We start from the raw sequence: 15,278 nt of genomic DNA on the forward strand, positions 1-15,278 counted from the left end.
TGAATAAATGTTAAGTAAGAATCGTTCTTGTATAGTATGCCTTGCTTCATGTGTTGAATCGTTTAGTTTAAGATAACTACTATACAAGATGTTCAAAGACCCGGGGTGTCTGCAATCCGGAAGACATACTTAACTGCACTATTCTTTCCATCTTTCAGATCCTTCAGCGCCTGCTCCACAGCGGCCAATCCACCTCGCTTGACTTCGAATGGGTGGCCCTTGAAAGTGCCCGCCTGCAGTGCCCTCGAGAACCATCGGCATGTAACAAGCCCAAGGTCACTATTTTCACGGCCATACGCACCATCGTCCTGGTTGTGCACTGTGCCCACCGAAGTAACCGTCCGATCTATAGACCCAGTGTCCCAGTTGCTCGGGGCGACAAGATTGATAGCGCCGTCCTTGGCTACGATCTCAGTCAGGACCTTTTGGCTCGGTTCGCCGATGCCAGGATCCAAGCCGTGTTTCAGCTGCGGGTAGTTGCCGGCTTTGAGGTGAGCGCGAATCTTGCGGATCATTTCGTCCGAGCCATCACGATGGTTGAACACGACATCGCCCTTTGAGCTATCGAGAAGAGTCTCGACATATTTCAACCCGTTTCCTGCGATGGCGATGATCGGGTGGATGTTGCTGTTTTGTGCCAACTTAATCGCAAACGCGCCGACAGATGTGCTGCCACCGTAAATGATCAGAGGGATGGAGGTCGTCGCTGGGCTCCAAGGGGTCGGTAGCTGGAGATGCCTGAATATCGCCACCATGGCGGTTAGACTGGCCAGCGGGATGGTCGATGCTTCTGCAGAACTAATTAGCCATGAGTTCAGAAAGAGGGTTCGCGTAAGGGCTTACCTTCGAAGGATGTGGATCCAGGAAGGTGGAAAGTAGTCCAGTCCCATGCAAGCGCATACTCCGCATACGAACCTCCCGGGGCGCACATCTCATGGAAAGCTGCGACGCGATCTCCCACCTACGACGCGTCAGCTCTCAAGACTCACGATCTTTCGACTAAATGATCATACCTTGAATTCCAAGACGTTATCTCCCACCTTCTCCACAATACCAGCAATGTCGTCGCCTTGGTTAACGCCCTTCTTGGCCCTACCCATCATCGTGTCTTCAGGTCCATCATAGCCCGCAGCCAAACCAGGAACCTTCCAGTCTTTTGGATTACTGCCAGACACGACGACCTTGATGAGGACTTGATGGGCGGCGGGTGAGGGGATGGGACCCTCAGAGAGTTCGGCCTTGACCTCGGGGCTGGCAAGATTGATGATTTGTTTCATGATGAACAGTTGTGAGAAACGAGTGGTGAGTTTTGACTAAGTGATGTGAATGTGTTTAAATACTGGATGAAATTCATCATGGAGGCCGGATACGACCTAGTGGGTCCTTCCGTCCATACAACTAATAGCGTCATGGCCGCATTTGTCAGCGGCAAGCGAAGCAGAGTTAGCGAGAGATCCGGACTATACACGGACGAACGCAGCTAACAAGCAGAGGCAGAGTCTAGAAAGGCTGTTAAGATGATTTGTCAAGTAAGAAGTTTTGTGGTTCAAATCCGAGAGATTTCAATTGGCTAAGAAATAGTTCACACATAGGGCCCAACAAATACTTGCAGAAGATGGGCCAGGGTCGACGAAAGCACTTCTTCGATAATAAGGACTTCGATGGATGGGTAAGCAGTCTTGCGACCTAGTCACATATCGCCGTTGCTGATACGTGTTGACGTGTTATAGTTCGAACTGTTCTTCGCCAAAGCGGTAAGCCGTCATTTAATGGTATTGAGTGATGCTGAAAGCTGATCGTTGTGTTTGATACAGCAGAGGGATAAGCTGGAAGCGGGTTCGATGGTAAGTCGGATCGCAACGGCTGACATTTGGGGTGACTGCCAAAGTCTGCATTTTTTGCACTGCAATTACCTGACAATGAGTATTACAGTGATTGGCGACTCGAGTACGACGACTCATTTGTCGAAACCTACTTTGCGAGTATAGCAATAACGCAAGTACACGGACCTGCGGTCCAATGTTGTCCCTGCTGCGAAAGAGTTTTGATCATGGGCCACGCAGAAGGGCTAGTTCATGTCAAAATGCTTGATTTCATCGCATCTGCCGAGAGTTGTAAGATTTGCAGTCTTCTTCTTATGGCATTCATAGACACTATAAGCGACGATGGGAATATATATCTATTCCGCACTCACACAGCGCTTCGAGCAGGCTCTGGGGGCCAGCGTCTAGTAGGACTCAGTACCGCTTCAAGTAGGCTCCTCAAAGATCTTTCTATGACTATATCATCGGGGTTGACCACACAATCGTTCAACAGATCTCGCCAGATACGGCATGCTTGTCGGTCGACAAGTACGTTCGGACCGTGCTGCACGATTTTCAATTACGTTGTGCGTGGCTACGTCAATGTGATAATACTCATCGCTGTAACAACAGAAGCAACGAAGCATTCTTTTCAATGAGGATGCTTGATGTAGGTGGTCTGGAAGATATGGCATCCGCTACGGACTGGGTACGATTGACCTTGGCTAATGAGAGGAAGAGCAATGTGTATCTCGCACTTTCTCATTGCTGGGGCGATCTTCCAATTACTCAAAAAAGAAGCGTTCTGCACAAGTCAAGGCAACCTAGCTGGGAGGAGAAACGGCTTTCACGTATCTGAGCTACCCAAGACATTTCAAGACGCGGTCAAAGTAGTCAGAGCGGTTGGTTTCCAGTATGTTTGTATCGACTCATTTTGCATTATTCAATCTGGGGACGATAGTGAGGATCGGAGGCGTGAAACCGATCAGATGAAGCATGTATATTCAAAAGCTCACTGTGTGATCGCTGCAACCGCAGCTATCGACTCATGTTCTGGGTTCTTGCACAGTCACATTGGTAGCAGACACTTCGAAACCGAACATGTCTACGTTCAAGGAAACGCAGGCAATCTGTTTTATATCAGTACTGATATCGATGATTTTGACAGTGATGTTGGTAAGGCTACACTCAATACGCGCGCGCGGGTCATGCAGGAATCGGTCCTAGCGCGACGGACAGTTCATTTCACCACAAATTAAATGTACTGGGAATGCGGCATGGGTGTATATTTTGGAAAACTTACCAAGTTGAAAAGGTCTGTAGGTATGATGGATTAGTACACCCCGGGGTAGGTATTATACAATGAACCCGGAGTTTCCTAATCGACTTCTTCAATCATAGTACAATGATCCTATGAGGGATTGTATCTTTTTCTTGATCGAAGGATACTCAAGACGCGATATCACATTTCCCAAGGATCGACTTATTGTAATCTTGGAATTAGAAGACCGCGTCGCAGAGGCACTCTTCTGTGAAAGCAGATTCGTTACCTTCGAGAGATTTCTCCACCGCGGCCTTATGTGGACGGTATCTGGTGAAAATTCGGCAAGGATCAAGTATGAAAATTTGGTCCCTTCTCGGTCATGGCTATCGTGTTCTGGACGGATCGATTGCTCGAAAGAAGATATCGGTAAAATCAAATTGAACAGACGTATTGCCTTCCAGAAAGACCGCAGAGACGCGTTGGTCGCGGATCTGGGTGCATTCGTGAACTGTACACTGAAGCCAGAAACCGACTACTACGTTCTCCAGGACGGAACAGGGATAATGAAGGGATGGTTGAAACCTGATGAGTACGGAATTTTTCGACAATTTGCACTGCGTTGTTGTCGGCAGATATACCGACAGGCGCGAGATTGAGCAGTATGCAGTGATGGCGGTTGTGTCGAACGGCGACGGCGACGGCGACGAGTATAGGAGGATTGGCATCGGTGAGGTTGAAAGCAGCTGCATCGTCAAGGTGCAAGACACAGTGTACATTGTCTAGCATTATCAGAGATTTGGACAAAAGCGACGACGCATTGAGGAGAAGATTCCTACTGTGAGCGTACCTAGGACTCTCGTTATTGGTGGATGCAGATCTTGTGCGCCTGTACCCTTCGTGCTGCCATGAGCGTATAGACACTAAACGAAGTTTTGGAGTTCCCAAGAGGAAAATAGAGTAGTCGAGGATGCACTGTGATTCGAATTCGGAAACTCATCGTCCAGTATGCCGAGGTGTTATGGGAACGCCATTGGTCAGCACTGTATCGTGAAAGGTATGATGAGAGAGGGGAACGAGGATACAAGGCCTCAGACGTGTCGAGCTGTTATGTTCGTCATGGGAAGCCCGCTCGCGCTTTCCCAATGTTAACCTACCACAGTCCCAGGGAAGAACTGCGTGTCATGTCGGAAAGTGCCATCTTCAGCAACTATCAGACCGCATGCAGCTATCATATCTGTCTCCGAGTTTTCTCCTATCTTTCAAATAAGCTCAGATGTCTGCGCCGTATACACGCCCTTCTCCTAGTCGTCTTTCATCTGACCATCCATAGTTTCATCAACATAGGCCTCGCCCACTAGTCTCTCGAATCCCATCCCCTGCTTTACCTAAGGCAAAGAGAACGCCGCCACCGAAGAAAACACAATCGATGTCGCCGGGTTTGCAGTAATCCGGAGCGAGCATCGCTTTGGTGGCAACTGACATGAATAACGAGCAGTGGCCGGTGGCTGCATCCAGCAATGCCCTTACTGAGCAAAATGCAGAAGGAATAATTGAACGGGTAGCCCTCGTTATCATCAAAACTTCTAAGAGTTTAGTAATGCGAGACATGAACTCTACGTTTTTCGGCGTCCACCCTTTTGATGTAAAGAAATCTTCTGGCACGCACTTTGCGCACCATTACTTGCAATGACCGCTTAGCACGCACTTTCTACACTCATGTTTAAATCTTGGGGTCCATGATTATATAGAAAAATATTAATTTTAGTAGATAGCCGCCCGAACTTGCCGTCCTGTTAACCCTATTCAAAACCAATTTTGCCTGACGTTGCAAGTTGGGCCAGCCACCTTTCAAGATCAGCTATGATGCGCTCCCCTAGCATCAGATCGACAGCGCAGTCTGGCCAGTTGGCGCTGACACACATCCCCTGGCCAGCTACACTGATTGGGGCAAACTCGATGGCGGCAGCGGGGATCTCAGCACTGAGGCCAAACTGCGCTCGGCTGATCGACCACCTCTGGCCATCGTCGGACGTGTTGCCATTCAGCACACCAACGTTGGTCACCAGCCACGTGAATTGGCGCGTCTTTTTCGCCATGTCCCTCATCGTCTGCTGCCAGTCTGTGACGTACTTGAACACCCCAACCAGGTCGTTTCGCAGCCCGGCTTCCAGCTTGTGCACTATTTCCTGTCTATTATGTGCCGATACGGCCCAGAGCTCGTGTTGGAGGTCTGTAGACAGATCTCTACCCTCGCTGGCATCAGCCGGCAGCTTGGAACGAATTCGTGCCACTTGCTCTGCATCGAATCTATGGGGCAACTGGGTCACGTAGTTGCTCACTGTTCTATCGGACCGAACCCACGGAGCGTCCGGCGGGGCCGGAGGCAGATTTCGGCGATGATCCATGATGGTAGAACTTTGAAAGGCTGGGGCGATTGTGCTGTTGAGGTGCGATGAAAAGGCAATAAGCGCTAATCCGTTTATCAGGCCGGTAATGGTAGTCTTGTTTTGCCGGCAAAGGGCTAGGATTGTAAGTAGAGATGCGTTATCAATGAAAAAGGCCCGGAACTGGGTTTTGTACGGAGAGGAGCGAATTGGGCACCAGGCTGCTTGGGATACGTCCCGATTCAGGAACTGGGGCCTAGTTTCCTCCCAAAATACCTTGGCAAGGTACTTGAGATCTAATGGAAGGTTCTTTAAGCTCTCGATTGGGATTGGAAGGAAGGGGGGGGTTTCAGGTAGTGTAAGGATATCACCGTCCAAGCCCGTCCGCTCGTATGCTCCGTTCTCAGCTTTATTGAGCATCTCGAGAAAGTCTTCGTGGAACACCTTTGCGCCTGCACCGTCGAATTGCGGGTGATTCCAAGTGAGTAGGACCTCCATGATATGAGCATTCCCTTGCCGAATAACGGTGATCTTCCAGCACGGTTGCTTAATGGAAAGGTCTGCGAAACGGTCGTCGAGCTGAACGCGAAAGGTTTCCTGAACTGTTTGTTCAAAGTCGTTATGCGCTTCAATATAAAGCCATTTTATATGTTGCGTCAAGTCGAGACTCCGCAGCTGGATCCACGAGGGAGTCTTGGAAGTAGCATTCATCATACCGACTTGCAGCATTGGATGTCTCATGATGATGTCCACGACAGCAATCTTAACTACCTCCTCCAGATGAGTCCGCGACTGTGCCGGTGCCAGGCGTGGCGGGATTGCATAACGGCAAGAGAGAGTAGTGCCACGGTACTGGTCTAGTAGATACATGGCTAGTTGGTACGTCTCGCTAGACACGCGGTCGTTAGTCAGATGCCCCGAGATGCCATGCCAGTATGCAATAGCAGGTGCTTACTTGATTCCAAGTTTTCGTAACGCCATCGCCTTTGTGCTTTGGATCGATCTGTCTGCCATAGTTCGTGGTTTACTCACAGGAAACTTCAAGTAACTGTAGTAAGCTGACAGGTAATCTCTATAGCTTACGTAACCCTGTCAGTTGACTGCGTTTTGGAATTCCAACCCAAGACGCATCGTTTCCCCGCGTTTCGGCAAATGCGGACCACTCTTCTACGTCACTGGCTGTGACCCCACACCAACACTCAGCATGTTCATGGACACCAACACTGAAGGCACGAGCGACAGCGTGTACGATGGCCGTGACCGCCTTGCTGGGCTGCCCGACGAGGTTTTGTTGCAGCTTTTCGAGACGTTGGGTCGCATGTCGAAGCGTGACTTGTGCAACGTATCGCGATTGAACAAACGCTGCCATCGACTTGGTGACGTTGTGCTATACAAGAGCATCCTTTTCGAAACACCAGAATTACATCTTACATTCAGTGAGTCGCTCGGCCGGCGACCACGCCGTGGCTCCGCTATCTATGAAGTAAAGCTGGCGTATCCATCGTCAGAGCTATCCCAGCTAGCGCTCGATGCACCGCTCCGCAACCATTACGATCCGTCGCATTCGTTATCGAGGATGTCTAATCTGGAGAAACTAGAAATCTCGTTGCCAGACAAGCTTTTGCATGGTATTGGATGCCTGTTCAATGGACCATTCGACCTAGCCTGCCTCAAGACGTGTACACTATTCTATCAATGCACCGACGATCAATACTGGGATCTGCGCGAGAACATACATATCTTTGCCCATCCCACTCTTCAAAGTCTCACCATCCGGAGAGCAAAGCTAGACGATCGAGGTTTCGATTCCCTCGAACGGCCTCATGAGACAGCGTTGAAATCGTTGCATTTGATCGAATGCGACATCAACGACGATACGCTACTCGACGTCTTAGAGTTTCCCATAGCGTTGGAGGAGTTTGTCATGACTCAAATCGATGAACCGGAACCAGAGTTAGAAGAGAGCTCCGACAACTTCAGCGACTACATCGTTGCGCTTGATTCGCAAGCCCATTCTCTCAAAAGCGTCACAATCGACTTCCCAACGTTGGGCTGTCGCAAAGCATTACGACTCAGAGAGTTTGAAGCGCTGAAGACTCTACGAATTAACTGGGACTATCAGCTCTTCGGCAAATCGTCGAAGAAGCCCCGCCTACATTCGGTTGGTCTTCCTCCAGAGCTTGAGGTCCTTGAATTCTTCAATGAGCTAGGCAACGATGTGGAAGTGACAGATCTATTGCTCAACATGATTGAGAACAGAAATGTTGTCGCGCGAACGTTAAAGACTATGATTGTGGTTGAGGGTAATGAAAGCATAGTGAAAAATATCAAAAACGCTTGCAAGAAGCAGGGTATACAGCTAGATGTTATTGGCGCGATGGACATAGACACAGACTAAATACTGGAGGTTGTAAAAGCTCAATATAGCCCGATAGAATGTATCTCAGGTTCAAATCGGCTCTTCCGGAGGTTTTGTCAACCTTTTATGAGATCAACTAAACGTCTGCAAGTTGCGCAATTTCACGAGAGGAACGATGAGTTTACTTGTAATCAGTACAAGCCGCAAGTTCAGAGACCAATCCGGCATGCTAATCCCCAAAGGTTCTGCAGCGTCGAACTGTTGTGAATGTCAGATTACCCTCACTGTGTCTGACAAGTGAGATTGTTAAAACATCAACAGTCTGTAGGACATGGATGTGAGTCTGTATTCCCTTCTTAGGAATTTTTTGCGTTTCGTGTCTTTACGTTGTCATTTACTTCTTTAATCTGCTTTATTTGCTAGCAATGGCATCGAGCTAAAGTATCAGAAATTGCTAGTAGTACATAACAACAGTTGTATATATGCTTCATTTTGCGGTACTACATATGCAGACATCTAAAGCGAACTGAACATGCCATCATGGGCGGATGTTGTGAGAAGGAACGTGTAGTCACGAAGACTTTCACCGTATACGAGAATGTGATGGCGACAGGAAACGACATAACTGTTCTAACCAACTCGTTATTAAAAGAGGAGCGAGATGATAATGTGAGGTCACCTAAAAGCAATATGTCACACTTGTTAGTTAGGTGAGACTGCTTGATGATGAAACTGTACCGGTGTTGTGCGGATCGTATGCTAAAGCAAGAACCGGGCTTACAAGCTTTAGATCATGTAGTTCTCGCTATTTCAACATATGTCAAAACTTATGTAAGGAGTAAGACCTATGGATCTTTAGCGCCTTTGGTTTCGGCTAGCTCATGTATGATAAGTATTTCATCTCACTCGGCAATATTACACAGGGAATGGTTGATTAGCACAATTGCCACTAGAGTAGTGGAGACAAATAGAGGCCCCTTTTACTTTTCGAATTGCGAATGACATTGTCAGCAGCCCCGAGAGTAGAATGAACGGTTTGGTCGCGGCTGACGTGTAAGGAAGGATAGTAGCTCGTAATTGGACTCCTTCGCCGCCATTATCTAGAACCTCAAGTTTAGATTCTGGATTACCAATATTTTCCATCAAGATAACATGACCATGCTTGAGCAAAATTTCCCAGAGCGCAATTGGAGTATTGTTTCTTTACTGGTCAGCACAATCGCTACTTTACAAGATATATTCCCGAGTCCTACTGAGAGGTAGATTATCTACTGTACTCCTGTCTTACGAAAATGCAATATTCCTCGGGTTCATCGAAGCCCTCCAAACACATCTGCTTGGAATACTGCCTACTTAGAGCTTACTCGTTTTCGTTTCGATTTCGCGACTTACCGCCCGCAATTGCATAATCAAGGAGAGATTAGCGAATCAAGGTTTGGATATCAAGTGCCATAAGGATCCATCACGCGGTAAACGGCTATCGACTCTCGATTGGCATCCTTGCGTGATGGGCGATAACGTCTGATCAGACCAAGCAATAACTAAGCACTGCAAGCGCGGCAACCAAGCTCACACAAGCTATCTTGGCGACCTTGGAGCTCGGCATCTTGCAACGGGCATGCTGATCTCTACCAAATGTAGATAGAATAGCATGCTATTTAGATTGGAGTTGGCGTGACCTATCACGAACTTCCTATTTGGTACTAGTAGAACCACATCTATCCTTGCCAAGTGCCGGAATAATGATAAGCAACGACAAGCTTCTCCTGCAATTAATTTATGTTAACCATCCACTGTATCTTTGACTGATACAACATTTACAACTACGAAGTACACTATCGTTAATCCTGAGGGTTGAACCAGGAACAAGTCAAGCATGACAATAGCACAGAAATACGATACTGTTATACTGAGCATGTTAGAAAATAAGGCATATTCGAGGAACCGCGACGCCTTTCGGCAGCACGAATACCTGCATCCTTCCAACTACCGCACCGCTGCGGACATGAGAGCGGTTCCAGATGCAGGCCTCAACTGGTTTCCCACAAACAAAGGCAGCAATGCCTGTAGTAACCTAGCCCAGTTCTGCAATACCGTCGAGCCATATGCATATGGAACCCAGGATGCATGAACGTTACATTAAAAACTCTTTTACAGCGGATAAGGACGTTATTTCTAGACATTTGGCCTAACGAACCCTGTACGCCGTTTTTTAGCCTCCGCGTGATAGCAATACCAGGTCAGTAGGAATGCATCCACTAAGTAGAGATTAGGAAGGTATCATTAATGCTTGAGTTTGATCTATCGCGACATCACACACATTAGTCGCGTGAACATGTATAGCGTTGATACGGGCTCCAGAGCTGACTATAAAAGATCAGCAACGCTCGCTGCAAGATATCCTGCATCACGACAAGACAATCAGCAGTCAGACCAACACCTACTCCCAACTTCTTTCGCTTCCTCGCCAAGTTTCTTCCATCAATCACCATGAGGTTCTCCGTCGCCTTCATCTCTGCTGCCATTGCTGGCTCAGTCCTAGCTCGCCCTTCCACGCTCGCCGAACGTGTGAAATCCCGCGCTGATGGCACCCGCCGCAGCCGCCAGACCTTGCCTTTGATCAAGGTCGGCACTGGTGTCAAAGAGAACTTCGTTGAAGGCGAGGGTAACAGCACCGCCCACGTCCAGTACTCGAGCAATTGGTCCGGCGCAGTCCTTGAGACACCCTCCTCCGGTTACTTCAAGTCTGCCACTGGACGATTCACCGTCCCGACACCCAAGCATGTTGGCTCCGGTGGTACCGAGTCCGCATCTGCCTGGGTCGGTATCGACGGCGATACCTGCGCCAGCGGTCTTCTTCAGGCCGGTATCGATTTCACCGTGAGCAGCTCCGGTGCCGTATCCTACGACTCCTGGTATGAGTGGTACCCCGATTACGCATACGACTTCAGCAACTTCGCCGTGAGCGCGGGCAACGTGATCCAGGTCGACATCACAGCCACTTCGACTACCAAGGGCACCGTCAAGCTCACCAACGTGAGCACTGGCAAGAGCGTCAGCCAGACGCTGAGTGCGCCCAGTGGCTCGGTCTTGTGCCGTCAGAATGCCGAGTGGATCGTGGAAGACTTCGAGGAGAATGGCAGCCTGGTCGCCCTGAGCAACTTCGGCACTGTTGTTTTCTCGAGCGCCAGTGCTGCGCTTAGCACTGGTGGAACCGAGGGTTTGACCAGCGCCACTATCATCGACCTCAAGCAGGGCAGCTCCGTTTACACTGATGTCACTATCAACAGCGGTTCCCAGGTCACCGTCAAGTACGTCTAAGCGGGATGTGGTCGAAAAAGGTAGGGTCGGATTGGTAGTTGCTAGGACTTCCGAAGGTCTGAAACGATATGGTTTGAATATGGGAGCGCTGTAGAGGCTGGTACTAGATCAAATTTATGAAGTCCATGTCAGAAACTCTCACAGCACGTTGAAGCATTACCTTTCCATCTCGATCCCCTCAGGCAACATATGAACAATTCTCTCTGAGCCCGAACACGTCTGTGAGTACTGTGCGTAATATAGATGACCGTGAATTCAAAACGTATTGTCTCAACTATCCTGATTTTCAAGTTTGCAGTGTCCATCTGCAACCCTCTGACATTTATCCAGCATCTGGCGCAGTCATGTGTGAGAGTAAGTCGGCGTATCTAGAAATAATCATAAGTCAATTCCCGCATGAAAATGCTACTGGAGTGCATGTAGTCATGCCCAGGCTGAAAAGTTTTTTTTTTCCAAAGGGGCCGGTATGCAACGCCGATACTTTTAAAAGCGATTAAAAGGTTTCAGCGCCCAGGTATACAAGATTTCTGGACAATACAACATTTCAAAGCGGCCATGTACACCGTTTTTCCCTTGGAGTGTAAGTGAGTGATTCGGCGAGAGCGATCTCTTGGTTCGAACTGTTATTGGAAATGATAGTGGTTTGATGTGGGGTATTGTTTGATAGGATCTGCTCCTGCCAAGCCTTCTGACGTTTCGGAGGCGTTCCTTCATTCCTCAGCGTACGTCATACCTCGTTGTCCGACATCTCAATCCTCAAGGAGGACCAAGCACACAGGCTCGATGCGAAGATGGACGGTGTCGTTGAGAAGACTGGTAGTGGTAGCTGGGGATCCGAAAAATTAGAAAACGCACCTCTCTTCCCAGAAAGTACTAGCACCGCTCCGGTAGCGGCCACGTCGAGACAGCCCGATAAGCACAGTATGACCTACATCATACGTTCTGGGTTCGCTGGAGGAATTGCTGGTTGCGTGGTGAGCCACCTACTGTCGAACATGTAGAGAACAGAATGATGACCAACTGATCGTAGAACTCAGGCCAAAACATCTGTTGCACCTCTCGACCGTGTGAGGATCTTGTTCCAAACTAGCAATCCTCAGTTCACAAAATACACGAAATCCTGGGTAGGCTTCGCCCAGGCATTACGGGACATATATGGGCGAGATGGAATGAAGGGAATCTTCCGCGGTCATTCGGCAACATTGCTAAAAATCTATCCTTATGCGGCTATAAACTTTGTCGCTCACGAACAGTATCGAGCACTTATCATTTGTTCCAAGAGCCAGGAAACATGGATACGAAGGTTCTCCGCTGGTGCATCGGCAGGTGTCACGTCGGTTTTCCTCTTATATCCTTTGGACATCATACGAGTTCGTCTAGCATTTGAGACGAAGTCTAGGACCTCCTCACTGGTCGAAATTTGCAGGAGGATCTACCACGAACAACTACTCTCAAATTCAGCACCAGTTGTTTCTGGGTCAACTTCTGGAGTGATCAAAGACGTTGCATTAGCCGCTACACCGCGGACAGGCGTGATCAACTTTTATAGAGGCTTTTCGATGACGATACTTGGCATGGTTCCATACGCTGGTATGTCTTTCATGACCCATGATGTAGTCGGCGACTTGCTCCGCCAACCCTCCGTCCAGAAATACACAATACTTGCTCAACCCGCCAATGCGCCATCAGATAAGCCAGCACCTTTACGGGCTTGGGCTGAACTCACATCGGGGGGCGTTTCTGGAGCAGTTTCGCAGACAGTCTCATATCCCCTGGAGGTCATTAGACGGCGGATGCAGGTTGGTGGCGCTGTGGGAGACGGACATCGTCTCGGTATAGGAGAGACAGCAGGTGTAATATTCAAAGAGCGTGGAATTTCGGGATTCTTTGTTGGCTTGTATATTGGCTACGTGAAAGTCGTACCTATGGTCGCCATAAGCTTTTACACGTATGAACGGATGAAATCGTTCCTTGGTATATGAACGAAGAAAGCGGGAAATTGAACGCATCTAACGGGAGTAAGGTGTCTATGAAAACCTCAGTTGGCATTTGTAGTGTTCACGCGCAAGCGTACGTGAATGTCAGATGTTCTTCAGAACAAGAGCATGCCATCCTCGGCCTAATTTGTATGCACAGACAACTCGTCAGGTGGAACGCGTTGCACACTGTGAGTCTTGAAACCGTCCTGGAGTTTTCTTGGTAAATCTGGCCGATCTGGAGTTCGATGAGCTTGAGCGCAACATTAGTTAGGGTGATATACAGCGAATATATCATAGCCTGGAAATCAGCCCAACGCAGTTGGTGATTTCGAATGGCTAAGGAAAATACTGATCAATAGCAGTAGGGGTACATGGACAATGGATCTCTGGATGTGAGATCGTTGTGGAATCCAAGAACTACTTAACTGTATCCCACCACACTTGCAGGTTCATGCCAAGATTCTTATAGAATATTATTACATATGCAACAACCTCGCAATTGATTAATAGTCTGGGACCGAAAAGCAAGTGCTGGATTCAGCATTTTTGATAGCTATTGGATAAACATATGATGAGTTTAAAAACGAAGGTTGAGCAGCAGTTGCTATGTTAAACACATACTGTCATCAATCCCCTTCGTCCTATCTTTCCATTGCCAGAACCCCTCTAGTGAAATTCCCATGCGGCCCTCGAGCAATACGGAAACATGAACATCGAGCCTGTGCATACAAACTTGACTTACTATGGCTCGGTCAAAATTAATCTCTGTAACGTCTGGTTCATTGCCGTGGCGTAGCAAGTAGGGTTCGAATTTTTCGCATTGATCCGGGTCTTTCCTACACATCTCAAGGCGTTCCTCAGATCTGTGGGTGAATTGTGTGTCTCAAAGCAGATAGGGTGCCCATATTCTATTCGCACATCCTGCATCCTGATGGCGTTGGAATGACCAAAATATGGACCCGTACAGGCAACACCATGGATCGTGGCAATTGAAGAACGATGTGCTCGGACAAAGTGCAGCATCACTTATTTCACTGTTGACCATCTCAGGTGATTTTCTCGGCGAGGTATTGCGGCGCGGTTCGCAAGCTACTACAACAAATGTTGGCCGAACAATTCTGAACTCCAACGAATTTCTTGCACGAGATCTTCTCCACCCCTGACACAGAACACCGCAAGTCTAACGAAGAAGACCTCAACGACCGTTTTATGATCATACGACAAACCATGTATCAACATGATGCACTCCGGCAAGACCTCCTCTATCGCCTGCGGTGGAATGTCTTCGGCCCACTACGTGACATCAAGGTGGTGGAAAAGCCGAGCGGTGATAGCGAGGGCGGTACACTCAGTCCATTACAAGACCATCCTATTGCATCAGAGTTTGTTGGAGTACCGCCTTGTGCCCAAATCAGACTGGAGATAACGGAATGCATTACGAAACACAATTTCGATTATACAAGTGAGCTGGGGAGCGATGACGATGAGGAAGAAGAAGACGAAAAGGATAGTGATGAGGACGAGGGTGACGTCGAGCAGGGCTATCAACCACCTCCACCGCTCATCATCAGGAACAGCGACGATACCCCAATCACTATAGAGCAATTTGTCACTCAACTGCACAAATATTTCCACGACAACAAAGACAACATTATTCAAGTTCAAGGACGAGATTTATTCGGGCCCGGAAAACAACAACGACGGTCCCTGGCTGACAGACCTTGGGCCGAGGAAAGAAACCGGAAATATACCCGAAGGAACAGACATCTACCTCCAATCGGCTACGGGCCACATGTACGAGGACGGGCTTTGGGTCCAAGTAAGCCTTCTCGTCGATGGAGACTATGGCCTCACGAAAGAGGCGCTGTGGTCTTTCCAAGCAAAAGCCTACATTCCATCACTACCCCCTACCCATGTTCCCCACAGCACTGAACCGAATCCTTTAAATCCCAGCGTTTGAGCTTGTGGAAGGCAAGTCCATATATCTCGGTGTTTAAAATCACTTTCGTCGACGAATTGTTCTCTCGACTCGTGATTAAACAAAGTGTCGCCTCATGCTCAAGGAAAAAACAGGCGTCATATCTGCTTACGGCGGCTCGATTTTGTGAGTGCAACTATCGCTGCCGTTCGGACAATGTGTACCATTTCGAGTATGCTCGGATCAAGCGA

The 15,278-nt window shown here is 48.5% G+C and overlaps 7 protein-coding genes across 7 annotated transcripts; 5 read left to right on the forward strand and 2 right to left on the reverse strand.

Annotated features, from left to right (window-relative positions):
• Positions 1-39: 39 nt before the first annotated feature.
• Positions 40-1,323, reverse strand: P153DRAFT_308778 (GroES-like protein). The gene is made up of 3 exons (XM_033664720.1): positions 1,014-1,323; positions 844-961; positions 40-790 (listed from the first exon to the last, which is right to left on the reverse strand). Exons 1-3 carry the CDS (start codon positions 1,275-1,277, stop codon positions 93-95), a joined length of 1,080 nt encoding a protein of 359 aa, XP_033526867.1. The 5' UTR covers positions 1,278-1,323; the 3' UTR covers positions 40-92.
• Positions 1,324-2,545: 1,222 nt separating this feature from the next.
• On the forward strand, positions 2,546-3,849 carry P153DRAFT_353993 (HET-domain-containing protein; the record flags this gene model as incomplete). Its single annotated transcript, XM_033666477.1, has 4 exons — positions 2,546-2,978; positions 3,140-3,150; positions 3,204-3,655; positions 3,699-3,849. 4 exons carry the CDS (start codon positions 2,546-2,548, stop codon positions 3,847-3,849), a joined length of 1,047 nt encoding a protein of 348 aa, XP_033526868.1.
• Positions 3,850-4,798: 949 nt separating this feature from the next.
• P153DRAFT_308779 (uncharacterized protein) lies at positions 4,799-6,478 on the reverse strand. The gene is made up of 2 exons (XM_033664721.1): positions 6,406-6,478; positions 4,799-6,339 (listed from the first exon to the last, which is right to left on the reverse strand). Exons 1-2 carry the CDS (start codon positions 6,462-6,464, stop codon positions 4,866-4,868), a joined length of 1,533 nt encoding a protein of 510 aa, XP_033526869.1. The 5' UTR covers positions 6,465-6,478; the 3' UTR covers positions 4,799-4,865.
• Positions 6,479-6,612: 134 nt separating this feature from the next.
• Positions 6,613-7,882, forward strand: P153DRAFT_363807 (uncharacterized protein). The gene has a single exon (XM_033667451.1). The coding sequence runs from the start codon at positions 6,655-6,657 to the stop codon at positions 7,846-7,848; it is 1,194 nt and encodes a 397-aa protein (XP_033526870.1). The 5' UTR covers positions 6,613-6,654; the 3' UTR covers positions 7,849-7,882.
• A 2,417-nt stretch (positions 7,883-10,299) lies between these two features.
• P153DRAFT_332719 (acid protease) lies at positions 10,300-11,130 on the forward strand (the record flags this gene model as incomplete). Its single annotated transcript, XM_033665525.1, has 1 exon — positions 10,300-11,130. One exon carries the CDS (start codon positions 10,300-10,302, stop codon positions 11,128-11,130), a length of 831 nt encoding a protein of 276 aa, XP_033526871.1.
• An 850-nt stretch (positions 11,131-11,980) lies between these two features.
• Positions 11,981-13,177, forward strand: P153DRAFT_363808 (mitochondrial carrier). Its single transcript, XM_033667452.1, has 2 exons — positions 11,981-12,104; positions 12,168-13,177. The coding sequence occupies exons 1-2, from the start codon at positions 12,054-12,056 to the stop codon at positions 13,110-13,112; spliced, it is 996 nt and encodes a 331-aa protein (XP_033526872.1). The 5' UTR covers positions 11,981-12,053; the 3' UTR covers positions 13,113-13,177.
• A 1,159-nt stretch (positions 13,178-14,336) lies between these two features.
• On the forward strand, positions 14,337-15,069 carry P153DRAFT_382110 (uncharacterized protein; the record flags this gene model as incomplete). The annotated part of the gene is made up of 2 exons (XM_033670108.1): positions 14,337-14,717; positions 14,770-15,069. The coding sequence occupies 2 exons, from the start codon at positions 14,337-14,339 to the stop codon at positions 15,067-15,069; spliced, it is 681 nt and encodes a 226-aa protein (XP_033526873.1).
• Positions 15,070-15,278: the final 209 nt, after the last annotated feature.

This window comes from Dothidotthia symphoricarpi (genome assembly GCF_010015815.1).
Source record: "Dothidotthia symphoricarpi CBS 119687 unplaced genomic scaffold P153scaffold_4, whole genome shotgun sequence".
Classification (NCBI taxonomy): Eukaryota; Fungi; Ascomycota; class Dothideomycetes; order Pleosporales; family Dothidotthiaceae; genus Dothidotthia; species Dothidotthia symphoricarpi.